Source organism: Brachyistius frenatus, unplaced genomic scaffold (assembly GCF_029030835.1).
Source record: "Brachyistius frenatus isolate BFR_SWC_R1_liver_20210118 unplaced genomic scaffold, ASM2903083v1 Contig_46, whole genome shotgun sequence".
Lineage (NCBI taxonomy): Eukaryota > Metazoa > Chordata > Actinopteri > Embiotocidae > Brachyistius > Brachyistius frenatus.
In genome coordinates, this window is record NW_027210645.1 from 254,769 (window position 1) to 271,791 (window position 17,023).

The 17,023-nt window shown below is 47.1% G+C and overlaps 1 protein-coding gene across 1 annotated transcript in view; it reads left to right on the forward strand.

The window, feature by feature from the left end:
- arid1ab (AT-rich interactive domain 1Ab) overlaps positions 1-17,023 on the forward strand; it is a 57,803-nt gene that overhangs the window by 22,409 nt on the left and 18,371 nt on the right. The window contains 4 exon segments of the mRNA XM_069703370.1: positions 678-911; positions 4,571-5,047; positions 5,049-5,360; positions 5,980-6,087. Coding sequence (XP_069559471.1) covers positions 678-911; positions 4,571-5,047; positions 5,049-5,360; positions 5,980-6,087 — 1,131 coding nt within the window.

A 17,023-nucleotide genomic window follows, 5' to 3' on the forward strand; every position in this document is an offset into this window, starting at 1 on the left:
GCTCCAGCTGAGGGGTAGGCCCGGCTCCAGCTACCGCAGACACTTCCACTTCCTTAAAGCTTATTTTCGTAGAAACCCTCCCTGACGTCTGCGCCGTAACAGTATCCACCCACTGGCACAATGATCTCCTGGGCAGGGAAACGCTCCTGGCGGATGTAGTGGGCTCATTCATTCATTCATGGCCAATTTTTTCCCTTTCTAGTAGGAAAGTAAATCCACTACTGCTTTTTTTTTTGTTTTTGTTTCCTCCTCCCCCTTCTTGCTTTTTGTTCTGTATTTGCTTGATTATACTGTGACTGGTTTATAAGATGATGCTTGCGCGATACATTGCAGAGGCGGAGTCATCATTTGTGTTCTGAGTAATTCCTGTTCACTGAACCCACGTTGCAAAAAAGGTACCAAAATAACTCAGGCTAAATTTGACCTGGACTGCACTTCCCATTCTTTTCGTGTCACATCACCGGATTCTGAACAATATCCCATCAGTTGCATCATTATAGAGCTTGTTAGGCTGTGTCACTGCAGAGTCCTAATAGGAGCACCGTGGACCTCCCAACCAGGAGTGGATAACAGACAATTATCTCCACAGTTAAACCTTTTTCATGCAGTTTTGATGCTATAATTGTCCATGCAGCCAGCCACTGGTTCACATTACATGTTCCCTTTGTGTCCTCCAGCCTCCAAGCCCGATGGACCAGGTAGGGAAGATGCGTGGCCAGCCATATGGAGGACCCATTCCCTACTCCCAGCAGCAGCAGCAGCAGCAGCAAGGGCCTCCCGCCGGGCCTGGACCCCAGCAGGCGGGCTCTTACGCAGGGCAGGGCTACGGACCTCCGGGCCCCCAGAGGTATCCTATGGGGATGCAGACCCGAACACCTGGCGCCATGGGCGGCATGCAGTATGGACAGCAGGTCAGTAATTATTTACAGATAACTGTCACTTCTGTTTTTATTGCAACCTTGCACAATGAAGTTATTGTTCCGCTTCAAACGGCCAAATATATGATTATAAGAGATTTGTTGTGGTAACATGTTCAAAGATGTTTTTTTTTCTCCTGGATGACTGGGAGTAACATTAGCAGGTTATTCAACAGGTAGCTGAGATCAGAGGTTCTTGTACACTTAATTGTTTTCCCAATCTCCAAACACTTATTGTGTAAATAATATGGAAATATGATCTGTAGCATAGAAACAAAACATTTTGCGAAGAAAGTTAAGGCTATTAAGTTCAGAATGCAGCATGTGAAGACAGATTTGTTGGGGACCTGAGACTTTATGGTAAAATGGTTGAATCCTGTTAAACAATAATTTCTGACCAATCATCAACATGCGTGTTGAAATCACCAAATAATAAGACACTGGTGTCGAGAGGATGTGAACTCGGATAGGAAACTTATGTTTGCGATGGGAGGACGGCCGGTTCCAAACAGAGGAGGGGATTTGTCCTGCTCACTTTTGACACCTTTAACATCTTGGGGAGATTATCCGATATTGATGGGATCAATCTCCACCCAGAAGAACTGCCAAACCACGCTGTGGTGTCGCTGGCTGAGGTGAGAAAGCGAAGGACAGGGATTTGGATCAGCAGAACCAAACCATGCCACTGTTATTACTGAGACGTCTAAAGATATTTATAATGATTAGATTTAGAGTGAAGTTCAGTTTCAGTGCACTGATGTCAGTGGGGACAATAAACTATGAAATATCTGCCTCTTTACATATTGTTGTCACAAGTATCAAAAGTGTTTCATAGCCTCACTTCAGCGATCATTGCAAGCAAATTGTATGAAGAATATCGGCCTATTTTTCAATATCAGAATGTTTTTACTTATTTTGACATCAGCTCCTAAAATCCCGTATTAATCACGCTCTAATAAAAGACGTCGCTGATGCTGGGAGGTGAGTTTTCTTACCTTCAGACACACCCACTGTTTCCTGTATTATTTTATATATTAGACAGCATGCATGCAGCATTGATAAATAAAACTAGGATTTTGACGACTACTATAAAACTTGAGTGCAGCAGCCAAGCCGTGTTGAGCACCATCTAAACCCAATAATTGTGGAGAACAACAGATCAACTTAATGACTTTTCTCAGATGGGATGATTGTAGCTGTTCCAGTGGACTTCAGTAGCAAGTTTTGCCTTTCTGGGTGTAGATTGTTTATTATCTGCTTTAGCTTTATAAACATTTTTGGATAATTTGACACACATATGGTAAAAATCATGGACAAAAATGATGTTAACGTGCATATTTTTGATTGGGATTGGACTGCAAAACTCCCATTAAACATATTTACCTAAGTCTTCCCCAAACTTTGGGAAAACACTGAAATGTATTCCAAAATGTGGCGCTATTCCTTTAATGTCTCCAAAGCTGTAAGATGAGAGAGAAGAGGGGACGACACACTGTTCATTAAAGTCCAGCAGCAACAGTTCTGTTTTGAAAACGGGATAATTCACTGGATCATAGATGAGAATCAGAGTAAACAGAGCCCAACCAAACTCAAATCCAGCATCTTTTTTTTTTAAACCTGAAGCCTTAAAGACACCGAATAAACCAGCTCCTACAGTGACAGAACCAAAGAGAGCAGTCCATCCATTTTTCACTCTCCTCTTTATTTTCATGTTTAAAAGCAAAAGGATGGCAAAAAAAAAAAAAAAAGAAAGAAGAAAATCCAGCTGTGTTGGTGGACACAGTGGGCAGCACCGCCTGACAGTGTCGTCCAATTGAAAACAGCAAACATCCAGTTTGCTGCAGCTACTTCCTCTTAGCGAAGAATAAGCCCCTTCTTGAACTCTCGTCTGCCAGGCAGTCCGTCTTCACAGAGCAATGCATGCAGGGAATCCCGTAGAGTGAAGCCTTTTCTTCCACGTCCGCTGCCTGTGGTCTAGTGCCCATTGTGTGGTGTGATTATCTCATACTGGCCTGCCTGGTGTCTGACCGTGGACTCGATAAGTGCCCTGCAGAGAAGAAAACGGCTTCCCTGCCTTTGTCAGACAGATACAATACAGCCACTCGATGTTGTTTTAAATGCGCGCCAATTCTTTACCATCTTCTATTTTTTCTTTTGAGTTCTTGAGTAGCTGAGGACCCTCCCAAACAAAAAACACATGGCTTTTTTTTTTTCTTCTCCTCTTTTTTTTCTTTTCTTTTTTTTTATACATTACAGTGTTTCCTCACAAGGTCAGCGCTTTCTCCTTCCACGCTCCTTGAGGCTAATGAAATGAAAACAGCGTATTAAAAGGCATTCTGCGTGCAGCATCGGGCAGAATATGAAAAGGCTCATATTGAAGTTCAAGGAGATGAAGTCAAAACTAAATTTGTTCTTTCTGTATTTCCATGGTGGTAATTTAAAGCGATGTGCGTCTGAATTCCAGCACTCGGTGAGTTTTCTCATGCGCTCTGACTGATGGGTTTGTAGTGAGGAACACACCCTTCAGACGGAGGGAGAGAACAGTTGTCTCTTCCTCTTTAATCTGCGAGGAAGATGAGATGATGCTCTGATTACTCCGCTGAGAATGAATAGTGAAAGAAAAAAAAAAAATCAAAGAGCTGACTTTAAATATTGGGGTTATTTTTTACATATTTTGGCAGCTTTAGAAAAAGATCCTGTAAGAACACATGCTGCATTCAAGTACCGAGCTCAGGATAGTAAAACCTGAAGTTCACACGTTTCAACTGTGCTTGGCTGAATCTCCTCACACTCCTGGTTCTAACATGAGACTTTAGGTGTTTTTGGACCGCAGGAACTATTTCACATCTCCAAGAACCGCTGTGTGTCTCCGCATCGGGAGAACGTGGAACCTTTTAAGTTCCTATAACTCTGTTTTAGGGGCTTTGTCAGCTGCTACCTCTACCTGGGTTCTCTCCCCCGTTACAACAGCAACTGTGGTGACACACAGAAGCAGACAACCGCCGGGTTTAAAACACAGTGTAAACAGTAAGCAGGTGAACGACAGCTACCAACGAGTTTCAGATGGAGGTACAATAGTCCGGGCTTTATTAAGACGTTACACACCGCAGGAAATACAGCGTGACTTCTATTGAACCGAGAGAAATATCCAAAGTCGCTCCTGTCACGTCCTGCTGCGCAGTGATTTGATGCTATTTGAAGCACCGGAGGTTGCTATTATTTTTCATCTAAAATGTGATCGTCCAACTTCAGTCACAACACGTTCCTGCAAATGTTTCTCAATAAAAAGCCTTTTTAAATTTCCGTCTTATAAAACACTAAAGGACTTTTAGTTTGAAAAAATCCAGGAAGTAATGCAGTTGATAGTGTATCATAACAAGGCAACGAGTGAATCAGTAATCTTAAACGAAATTATGAGAAATTTGACTGTTCCAATTGTTTTTATTGGCCCTCTTGAATGACACACTTTTAGGATCTTCAAACAGGTCAAATATGTTCATGAATTTCAACTGCATCAAAAAAAATTCTAACTGTATTTCCTCACTTGGAGAAATAAGTGGTGAAGCGTTGCTCTGGTGCGCTCCGGCAGCAGGTTGAATCACCTAATGCTAAACTAGTGTTGGTTCTGACTGATTTCTTGTCTCCATGTCTAGATGTCCACCTATGGACAGCAGGGCCCAGGAGGCTACGGCCAGCAAAGCCAGGGCTACTACGGTCAGCATGGCCCGGCTCCTCACCCCGGCCAGCAGCAGCCTCCGTACGCTGGCCAGCCCCAGGGCACCTCCGGACCTCCCTTCCCCCAGCAGGGCCACCCCTCGCAGTCCCCTGGCCAACACGGACAACCAGGGCCCCCTTATCAACAATCACAGGGTCCCCACGGCCCTCCTCAAGGTCAGCCGCCCTACAGCCAGACCCCACAGTCTCAGCCAGGACAGCCACCCTACGTCCCTCCCCAGCAGCAGCAGCAGCAGCCGCAGCCTCAACAGCAGCCGCAGCAGCCGCAGCAGCAGCAGCAGCAAGGTACTGGTCCTCAAAGTCAGCAGGGCCCCCAGGGCCCCCAGGGCCCCCAGGGCCAGTCCGGGTACCCACAGCCTGCTGGACCAGGGCAGCCACCACAGCAGCAAACCCCAGCAGCAGCAGCAGCAGCAGCAGCAGCAACAACAACAACAACAACAACAACAACAACAACAACAGCAGCAGCAGCAACAACAGCAGCAACAACAACAACAACAACAAGGGCCCCCACAACAACAACAGCAACAGCAACAACCAGGAGGACCGTCTCCTCAAGCCCAGCAGCCTCCAGGTCATGGCCAGCAGGGTCAACCATCACCTTACTCCCAGACACCCCCACTGCAACAGCAGCAGCAGCAACAACCACAGCAGCAACAACAACAACAACAACAAGTGTCACCATATCAGAGGTTCCCGCCTCCTCCACAGGTAATACCTGCACACAGTCTGCTGTCATCGGTTAGCCCTAATGTGATGTGATGGGCGTCACTGACTTAACTGAACTTCATCAGGCTGTAATGAAGTCCACGTGTCCCTTTTTTGTTTGATAGTTGTTGCTCATTTTTGACTTTGGCTTCCAATCGTTGAACATTATCCATATTATAAGACATCCCATAATGAGCTGAGTTCTCTGTAAGGCTTTAACGGTGAAGCAGCCGGAGGCAGTTCAGAAAAAACCTTTGACGTAAGACATGCAGCGCCGCCTCGTTGCTTAATCAAAGTTTAATTACTTAGTTAATTAAACAGGCTCCTGTCTGTTAAATGGATAGTAAGAACAACAGGATTTAGAAGTCACAGCACAACTGCTCCTTCATTACACGGGACCCAAGAGTTGCTGCTTTCGGTTGTTGGTTGAAAAAAAACGAAACAAAAAAATTGGTACGAACGCACTGTACAGTAAATATTCCACTCGCACTACATTTATCCAACTCTAGTGGAGATCTGTTGTTTCTATCAGTGTGCCGCTGGTTGTATTGCTGTTCATTGCAAAGATCAAACAAGCAGTGATAAGACGCTTGACTCTGAGATTTTTGTGTTATCCAATCAGGAACTATCCCAGGACTCCTTCAGCTCCCAGTCCAGCGCTCCTCCTTCGAACCAGCCCAACAAGAGCGGTCAGGAAGACAGCATGCAGGGGCGGCCATCCAGTCTGCCGGTGAGCCCTCCGCCCCTTTACTTATCATCTGACCCGGGACTGTTGTAGCAAAGGTTCATCCTCAGACCTCCGCAAACCACCTCCATAGTTTGACTTATTAATTATGTTTTATTTCCCTCAGACACTGCAAAAAAAAAAACCCACTGAAGCAGCATTTAAAGCCAACATTTCTGAGCTACTTGTAATCGTAAACCCAGACTCAGAATATTTGAAGACACACTCAGTATATTTGCCAAATTTTGACCAGCAGGATGTGATAAAACTGATCCAGAAAATCACCTTCCTACAAGTGTCCTTACAGCTGCCCTCTCTGTCCTTTCTGATCAACCACTGATTAACTTTAACACACTAACTCATTATTTTTGGCCACTTTGCCTTCGTCAGATAGACAGGAAATGACATGCAGCTCTGCTGCTTTAGCCCGTGTGGTACATCTGCACCCAGCTTGAATTAAGCTTTTGTTTTTGGTATAAATTTGTGTTGTATTCAGACTAGAGCTCGACTGATACTAGATTTTTGGGGCCGATACCAATATTAGGTGCTATATTATAAATATGATCCCTCAAGATGTGAAATTTAAAGATTACAATATAATAAAAAGGAAAAAAAAGAAAAATAGAACAATTTCTAATTTACCTCAAGCATAGTTTTATGCTTTATGTTCTATAAAGATACATATCGGGCACCATATACGCTTATAGCGATATATCTGTGATAGGCCAATATTGGCTGAAAAAAAAATCGGTCGGCTAATAGATCAGTCGAGTTCTATTGTAAACTAATAAATACACATTTAGTGCCAGGAATTCTCTCTTTAAAGCCCATAATGAAGTCCAGATCATTTCTTAAAACAGTTGACGGCACCTGGCTTTGCTGTGCAGCGCAGGAGGAGTCCAGCCTGCAGCTGTAAGCAGTCGTACACAGTTTTCTGAGCTGTGCAGTCGGGCTGAGGAAGACATGTCGAGATGTGGAGTAAATACGGACTTTTGGAGGCCGCTGTGCAATATGATGGAGATGTTATACTTTTCAGAGCCATGTGCAGGAATCACTAGAATAGGTTCAATATTCAGTACTTGAGACTACAGACACTCGAAGATGCTTCGCTTTGTTTACTGCCCTGTGTTTACATGACTACTAAATTACTGATGTAAGCTGGGAGATAATGAAGTCTGGGAAAAATTCAGACACATCTTGAACCTTTTTTTTTGGCATGTAGGAATGTTTTGATCAAATATCTGGATATTAATAACAAATGCGACCGAATTCGGGGGTGAATAGATCTTTAAAATCTCTTAACTTGAGGTAAGAATTCAAAATCTGCTGCTTCACCTTCGCTGCTGCTTCTGACTTCAACATCCAGAGAACAACAAGCCGATGCCACGAGTGAGTAACGGCGCGTTCAAGCGGCGCCGGTTTCTACTGACTTGTTAGAGGGAAAAGAAATTCTGAGAGTGGGAATATAAATATATATTTCTGCCAGGAAAATGGATTGTTGAAAGTGAAGTAAATCTGGCTTCTGATAGCCCTCTGGCTAAGATAAAGGTGAGAGATCCCCCCCACTCCCCCCTCCACCCCATCCTCCCTGTTTAAGAGGTGTCTCGCTGTAACACGTTGCAGTTTCCATGGCAGTGTTTATAGGTCAGACTGCGGAGCTAACCTCATTCTGGGCCTCAGGGAAGGAGAGTGAGAGATGAGATCATTAATGAGGGAGAATGAAAGTGAGAGAGCCGAGTCGGCGGCGAGGGGAGGAGGAGGAGGAGGAGGAAGAGGAGGGGTGAGGGGGGTGGGGTGTGGGATTGAGGGAGTGCAAGCAAATAACTTCAAATAGTGTGAGTGATTGGTTGGAGTGGGAGATGCTGAGAAAGGGGAGGGAGGGATGAGCGGCAGCGCTGTCTACGCCAGTAGGGGATGCCCTCAGGATGTGTTTCCCTCCTCTTTTATTTATTTCTCTTATTTATTTATACGTCTCTCCGTGGGCTCAGCCATTGGCCGAGCAGGCCAGGCAGGCCAGGCCAGGCCAGGCCAGGCCAGGCCAGGGCAGGGCAGGGCTATTTTTATTTATATATTTATTCACCCCCACCCTCACCACCACCACCACCACCTCAAACTTCTCAGGGATTCCCTGTCGGTGCTGCGTGATTGGCTGCGAGAGCCGTTCCTCTGGCGGAGGTAGACGTCTCTCCATCCCCGCGGCGAGCACCTGACACCGTGTACAGATTACAGCTCGCTATCTAACAGGGTAACGCTGACAGCTGGAGTCCACACAGATGAGTTGAGCTGGGTGTTGTGGGGACATGAGCACCTGGAAGATCTGCTGGGGGAAATACAGGGAAAGCTTTGAGCTTTTTTTTTTTTGCACAGGATTCATGACTAAGAAAGTTAAATGCAAAAGTTAATGAAGTCTGACACTGTTCTCTTAATATCTGTTCATGTATGTATAATATAGAGTAAAGCTACGGACATATTTCAGATGGTACCACAAACTAACGACTGTCAAAGATCAGAAATGAGTATTAAATACTTCGTACCTCAATTTCAAAAACGGTCTGGCTGCATTAAAGTACTCCAGCAGCATACTCCTGCCTCCGACTTGTAATATGAAAATCATCGTCCTCAGATTCAGTCTTCCGTCCGCAGCGCAGCTTCTAATTAAAACATCAAACTCGTATCAGAAACCCAGTCGACAAAAATTAAACAATCTTAAATTAAGCTTTCAAACAGGCTGCCGTGAATACAGGAAGGACACATTTTCTAAAGTAGTTGATTCAGCTTGTCGGTTTCCCCGCCCACTGTAGCTTCGTCAACTGTAGGCTCCGCCCTGTTTGTCTGGATGTCCCCACCCCCTTTTCTTTGATGTCACAATACAGGGGAGGACAATTGTGTGACCTTAAGTAGCCGCCTGTGGTGATCGTCATTCCTTCCTCCTCTTCCAGTTCAGAACGTCCTTCTTTTCCAACACGACGTGGTCCGTCGTAATGAAGCTTCACAGGCATCATGAAGGCGTCTTGCCCCAAATAGACTCCAAAGTTTACAAACTGAAGGGCTGTTTGCGTCTTCATTTACGCGTCACACACTCGTCTCGTGTTGTCGGTGTTGATTGTAACGTTTGTCATTGCTTCTCATCAGACAGGTTTTGATATAAGTACAACAAATTTGACCAATTCATTTCATTTCAACAGGAAGAGTTAAATTAAATAGAAATAAAAGTTAAATTATTCAAAGTTGGGTATAAAAAGTATGTTGGTGTTGTAATCACTTACAAATATTTAGTAATGCACAGCCCTGATTATGGTTTTTTTGTGTCACCAGCCCACTAATAGCCTTATTTTCTAGCCTATTAGCTATCATACTATTTATTTTCTATTTTCTATGCATTGATGGACTAATAAACACATTAGATGCAGTTATTCCTGAAAATGATTCAGAAAAAGTTATTTGTGCTCGTTTGTATTTGTGCATCTCTACTTGTGTTGGCTTGTCTCATCTGATAGTATAAACTCGTATCCTGTTAAGTAAAGAGAAGATGTCTTCCAAATTAAAACACACCTGACAGGATGTGAGTTGCATTTGAACTTGAAGGGAAAACCTATGTTTATTTAGGAGGATTTCTGCAGTGATTTAGCGTAGACGTGTTTCCTTTAATCTGCGTCGGATCCCGTTGGAGTCCCGCTACGACAGCGGCGGAGGAGTCGACGCCATGTAGCTACTTTAGTAGCGTTTGCTCCAGACATCACCTCATCCCGAGCACAGATGGGTCTGTTTGAGCCAGGTGCTTAAAAGCCCCCGCGTCTGTTAGGCCGCCCGCTGCTGGGGTGGGAATAAAGGTGTAGAGGAGGCTCAGCGCCGGCTGGAAGCAACAGTCGGCTCCAGATCAGGGATAAGAGGTGGAGGAGGGTGGGAGGAGAAAAAACAACAAAAAACCCAGGCAGTGAAAGTGGAACCAGCCGAGCCGGTCGGACCGGCTCCTGGTTTGTTTTCGCCGTGGCTCCGGGACACACATGCAGTTTAACTGTGGAGCTTTTTACCGCGCTGTGGGTCGGAGCAGCAGCCGTTGTGTTCGCAGGAGTCTCCTCGCAGGTTGAAGCTAATCTGAAGCAACTTTCCAGTGAATCCAACAGGATGAATATTCCTGTGACCCAATAACACTGATATCACTTCAAGGACAGGAAGTGATTGAAGCGCAGGGACACAAAGAAAGGACTGTTTTGTGCTTTCCTCCGTGGAATGCGTCACATTATTGACTTCTGTAATTATTGAGTCTGTAATAAACAAGCGTAGTTGCTGATTAAAGGGCCACGCCACCAATTTAACAGGTGAAGGATTGTACTCTTCCTGAGGAGCATGCTGAAGGCGGTATTGTTCAAAGTCTTGTGTGGCTCTGGAGGGAGCTTTTTAAAGTTTGAAAAATTCACCCTGATGATGTCACAGTGTCACACTCAAGCAGCAACCAACCGTGACGTCACCAGTTGGTTTGTGAACGGCCGTTATGAAGTTTGGATTTTGGCCGGCGCCATCTTGCTAGTTGGGAGCGGTTTGGAGCCAGAAGTCAATCTGATCGGAAACCTGTCGACGCAACGTCCCGCCCATCGATAGCCGTAACCTGACTGCACCACAGGCCTGTCAATCAAACAGACACGCTCTCCCCCCCAAAAAACAGCATTTTGAGGCTTATATTTAAATTAATGACGTTATAATTTTCAGATGGACCTCCAGGAAACTAATAAGAAGGAGCAACTTTAGCTAAAAACAGTGAAATAACGCAGACATTTTATTGACTTTGTATTTCATGATAGACGTTGAATGCAAGTCTACGGAGCACCGTAGCACCGTAGCCGTAGCCGGAGGCTTTTTTGGAGCCAAACCTCGAGTGGCCCTCGGTGGTATTGCAGCTTAAGCCACTTCTGCTTCGGCCTCATTTTTCAGCCCCTGAAGCTGCATCCACTTTTTGTAAACGGTCACCGCTGCAGTAACCCTTTAAAGACCCGACTATCTGTTGACATTCGGCGCTGGTGAAGTTTTCAGGGCTGCCGTCTCAGTCCTGTTTTAAAGAAATATCCCTATGGGGGTCACCGTTGTGTTCACATGTAGATACACCACGTCCAGTGGACATGGTGGCCCTTCAGGAGCAGAAGCAAACCTCCGTCATCTAGGCCCCCCCGACCGAAGTAAAGCCGGCCTGCCTCTCTGCTGTCAGCATCAGGTTCTCCCTGGATGTGACACTTCCTCTCCTTGTCAACCCTCAGAAAGGGAAATAACTCCCAGATCAACCTCTGTGGCTCCCTCCCAACTTTCCTTTTTTTAATTTTTTTTTTTTTAATTTAATCTCCCCCTTGTCCTCTCCCAGGTCTTTTGTACACCCTTTCTCCAGTGCGGGGCTTAATCCCACTCAGGACCGCCCACTGCTTGTGGTGCTCCTCTTTTCGATGTGTCTGAATGTGCTCCAGACTCAAGAGGAGGGTCACATGTTGGTCACACTCGTGCTGGTTTGTTTCTCTTGTGCTCCATGCTCCTTCTTCCTCGGGTTCATCTCACCCCTCCCAAATAAGAGGCTTGATCTGGAGGGGCTTTTATTTTGAAGGGAGTGTCTGCGGGCCTTGTGTTGCCCACTTTGCTTTTGTTAGGGATGTGTAGTATAATTGGCACAAGTCTAATTTGGATTAGAGGCCTTGATGTATTTTTTTTTAATCATGAACATCTTCGCTTCTCTTACCGGTTGACTTTTGGTGTTTTATTTTGAAAAGCTTCACCTCCAGGTCCCAGTTTTCCCTCCTTTTCCAAACCGATCCCTCCATCACCACCACCACCTCTCCACCAAGCGCTCAGGGACCACCCACCTCCCACCAACACCCCCCTCCCCCTCCTTAATGACCTTTAATGTTATGTGCCAAGCCTCCTGATCTGGAACCGAGGGATCTTCCAGTCCTGCTGATCAACTCTGACTCCCCCCCTCCCCCTTCCTCCCTCCCCCTCCTCCTGCAATCCCCGTTCCCTGCTCAGCCCAGCCCAGCTCTGCTCTCCTGCGGCAGCTAAGCTTGTTTTTGCGACATAGCTCTGGAGCAATCAGCCTGACAAGGCCGGCCCACTTTTTTTTCTTTTCTTTTTTTCCCCTCTCCTACCCAGCCCAACCCCCTCTGTGCCTTTTTCAATATTACACTCTGGGTTTTTAGGGTGTTTTTTTTTTTTTTTTTTTTTCCTGCATTTCTCTCTGTCTTTTTATGTTTTTTAATATATATATATATTTCTCCTCTCGTTCCTCTTTCTGTCTAAATTCTCGTTTTCTCTTTCCCTCCCCCCCTCCGCCCCTCCTTCTCCCTCCTCTCTTCGGTAAATCAGCTTTCATAACGCCGCGCAGCGCAGCCTTGTTTTGCGAAGGCTTCTGTCGCTTGACGGCATTCAGAGTCCGGGGCCGGTTTCCTGTTGCTATTCTGGGGCCCTTTGCTTCCTGTGTGGACACGTCGTATTCAGATTCCAGGGCGCCTGCTCACTCCTGCTCTCACCCTCCTCCTCCTCCTCTCCCTCCCTCCTCCTCTCCCTCCCAGCTCGTCTGTTTCTCTCCCTCTCGCTTGTCTCACCCTCTTTCTCCCCTCTATATGATTTTTAATTAATGTACTTGAGAAAATTCAATCTGCTGACAAAGTGTGTTGTTTTGCGTTTGCTTCACCGGATTGTTTCTCAGGCTGCAAAAAAAAAAAAAAAAAAAAAAAAAAAAAAAAAGCACGAGTCCTGTTTCTTTTTTTCTTTTTGCTGCTCTTGTGAGCTGGCGTGCACACGCACACACACGCACGCACACACACACACACACACTCTCTCTCATGCCCCTCCCCTCTCTGCCTCCATTTCTGCTGGGCTGAGCTAGTTTTGCAGCACAAAGACTGTGGCTGACTGCAGCACTGTCTGTCCTCTTCTGCTTCCTCCTGCTTCTCGCCCAACAGGAGCTGCTGAGCGTGGACGGATGAAACCAGCCTCAGATCAACTCTCACTATTAAAAATAGGCTCTATTTTATATTATTTTGGTCTCCCCTCCTCAGTTAAATCCACTGACGGTGAGCGCCCTCTAGACGCTCTCTGTGTGTGTGACAGTAGGAGGGGAGGGGCGTTGCTGGTCTGGAAAAGCAGGCAGACTGGCTGTAGGGGTCTGGAGCCCCCCCCCCACCTCACCCCTTGGGCTCGGCCCTCCATATCCCAGCACCCCTTCACCTCGGGCCGGGCAGCTGCCTGCCTCACCCGGGCATCTGTGCGCTGCCCTGGGACTCCCTACTACTATTGTGATTTCTACAAAAGGCCCCCCACGCACACACCATCTCCCCCATTATTCACAGCAATCAGCCCGCCCCCCTCCCCCCATCCCTCCCCTCCTCTTCACCACCACCTCCCTCCATCTCGACTCTGTGGTAGCTCCACCACAGGCTGCTGCAGTGTTTGTGCGCGCACCTCCTTTTGTGTTTTCCCCCCTACGGAGAAGCTCAATTAGGCAAATGTGGAGCGTTTAAAAAAGACTTCCCTACTTATTGATTAAGATTCATAGTTGGCCTTGATTTGATTTGTATTTTTGTGTGAACGTAGAGGCAGCGCCGCGCCGATCAGTCAAACCAACTTGCCTCAGCAGACTTTTTGTTGTTGAATTTGTTGCCTGTTCACCCCCCTTTCATCTTCCACTTTTCCCCCTCCGTGTTATTATCCCTCCCACGTGGCTGCTGCTGATAAAGTAGCAGCGTAATGGTGATCTCTCGGGGAGCTGGGAGCTCGTCTGTGGAGGTAGTAGACATTGTGTCTGTGGCGCTGATCCTCCGGGCGAGCTATCTGTCCCCGGCAGGAAGCTCCCCGGCCTCGGGCATCGTGTCGTCAGCGTCCACGTTTGTTGTTTGGTGAAATGAAATTACACAAGTGCGACGCATCAGTTTCAAACACCGACTAGTTTTTTTTGAGCCCTCTGCTCCGGGACTTGTCCGTGTTATCACGGGAGCAGGGGGAGGGTGGGGAGGCTCACCTACAGGGTGCTCTCGCTGAGTTTCTCCTCAGCCTGCTCTGTGTGTGAAGCCCTGTAATGGCTGCTGCTGCTGTTTGAGGCAGGGGCCTGCCTCGCTTCTCCTCCTTTCTCCAGTTCTTCCCTCATAGTGGGATGGGAGTGCCCCCTTATGGTTGAGCTCAGCCCTGCAAACTCGGAGCAGGGGCTGCAGCAGCCTCTCCTCCAGCCGCTGCTGGACTTCCCAGAAGCCCCGTCGCGGCTCGGCTCGGCTCGCCCGGCACCTGGACGCAGGTGGGAGCCGTAGGGGTGCGGCCGAGGCGTCGGCAACACCCGCCCGGCCGCCCGTCGTCTGGGGCAACCTGGGTACTTCCTGCTGGCGGCTCACGGTGATGCAACATGGACTCACTACAGGTGGTTTCATGGAGCAGACAGCTTGATTTTTATTTGTGTCGTTAGTGCGTGACGGATGGAAGCGCTCCGATAATGTGCTTCTGGGCTCCGGTATGTCCAGTCAGCACATCAAGGAGAAAACACTGTGCAGAGAAAATTTCACTTGGCCTTCAGCTTAAGAGGGAAGAGAGGACTTTTTTTCTTTCCCATGACCCCTTTCGGATATCAAAAGCCCACTTGGTGCTGAAAGAGCGGCGAATGTGCAGCGGCTGAATGATTGTTGTCCACGACGAGGTCGTCAACACGGGAACATAAACATCAGGGACTCGGCAGCAGCAGGGGGAAAAAAGTTCAAGGTTTTCTGGTGTTTGTCCACTTTGTGTGTCTCAGTGAAAAAAAGGCCCAGAGGCTGAGTGTGTAATTAAAGCGGTGGTGGTGGTGGAGGAGGAGGAGGAGGAAGAGGAGGAGGAGGAACACGGCTTTGGTGCGTCTGCGTTTCCTGTAACAATGACGGGCTTCTTCTTTTGTAGTAGCTGACTGCACCGTGACCCTGGCAGGCACGCTGGGAGAGGAGGCAGGGGGAGAGACAGACAAGAGGAGAGGCAGCAACAGGGGGGAGGGACTGTGTCGGCTCTAATGTGTCAACCACGTGGATCACAGTAACCATGGCAGCCCTTGAGATGCAGCCAGGTTTTTTTTTTTTTTTTTTTTTTCCCCTTTCCCTCCTCCTCCTCCTCCTTGCTCTCTCTTCACTTTGCCACAGAGGATGTGCGAGCATGTGTATTCTCTGGAGTTTTTGTTGTTGTTGTTGTTGTTGCTTTGTTGAAGGAAGCCTGTCAGCCAAGGCTCTGGGTTTAAAACCCTGACATCGTCAATGAATGACAGAGGCCAGTCGGTCAGGGAAAGTGTGTGACTGAGGGATGAACTCTGCCCCTCCTCCTCTTCCTCACCACCACCAGATCTAGTTACACTACCAGCCAGGATCACACATTCCAGATATGTTTCATTATCTCAGGGCCGCTTGGCTCCCACTTTTTCTGCTTCTCATAACCTACAAAAAAAAAAAAAAAAAAAAAAAAAGGGCTGGCTTGGCAGACTAATGGCTCTGGTTGGGCTTGATTGATTCAGTGAAGTAATCTGCAAATGGAATACATTAGGACGGCGGAGAGCAGAGCAGATGACTCAGAGAACAGGCTCAGTCAGAGGAGCTGGAGAGAAGATGGGAACTGTGGGAACAGAGAGAAATATTTTTTAAACCTTCACGAACAACAACTGCATCCAACTGAAAGGTTTTAGTGATTTTTAACGTGAATTTTCATCATATAAATGCGTCTTTTTTTTGGCCTCTCCGATGCTGGGATGAGTGTTGTGCAGTGTTGAGCTCACTCTGAAGTTCCATGTTAGGCAGCCAGTGCTGGGAAAAAGCACAAAATGGCTGCCATGGAGAGAAAGAGCTGCAGCTCCACTGCTTCTCTGCTCAGCTCGCAAATCCTCCTCTTCCACCGCATGCAGAGCAAAATACTGTGTCCACTGTATATTCTCCTGTCATCAGCTGTTATATTTGCCATACATAATACTGCTTGACCTTCCCCCAACGAGAGACACACACACACACACACACACACACACACACACACACACACACACACACACACACACACACACACACACACACACACACACACACACACAGTCTACTCCTCCAACTTAGCCACGCAGACGCCCCTCAACTCCTCGTCCTCCTCATCGTTTGCCTTCTGATGATGAGCGAGTTGAATAGCTGAGAGCCTCAGCAGCATCAGTATCACCAACTGCCAGAGCCCCTCCGCCCCCCGCCACCCTCCTCCTCCCCCTCCACCCCCTCTTCCTCTCCTCTCGCTGTCCGGCTTGTGCAGTCAGCAGAACAGGCTGGTGCTGTGCAGTATCGAGCTGGGAAAAATCAATGACTGCAGAGTGGGAGTAGGAAGGAGCTGTGTGTGTGTGTGTGTGTGTGTGTGTGTGTGTGTGTGTGTGTGTGTGTGTGTGTGTGTGTGGACAGTGTTTCAGCCTATCCAGACTGAGGAATCAGAGCTGTCAGTTGTCATATATTTACAGGATGGTAAAGAGATGGAGCCTGAATGCTGCACATGGAGCTTCAGATTTTTTTTTTTTTAGTTGCATTAAAGACAATAAACCTTCTGATACGATGCAGCCAGAAGAAGCCCCATTAATGGATATTTTTTCAAACACATTTACTTTCTTCCTTTATCTTCTGTATTTCACCAGTAACGTCTCACTTCACGATCCTGGTCATCGTTGCTGCTTTCAGTCCAGCGAACTGGACTCGACTTCGACCAACCCTCGCTGTCAAACCTATATAAGTAGGGATTGCATTTTATTGAATCTGAGAGCAGCTCCGGATCGGCTCCTTGAATCCTCTCAGATCCCCTGTTGAATCTGCTTCTGGAGGCGTGTGGGAACACAGTTTGTGCTGCAGCTGCGGAAGTCGAAAGAACACAGTGGAAATATTTCTGCTCTATCAGTCGGTACATTTCATCCGACTGCATCACCGACTTTATCTGCATGAACAGAGCACCAAAC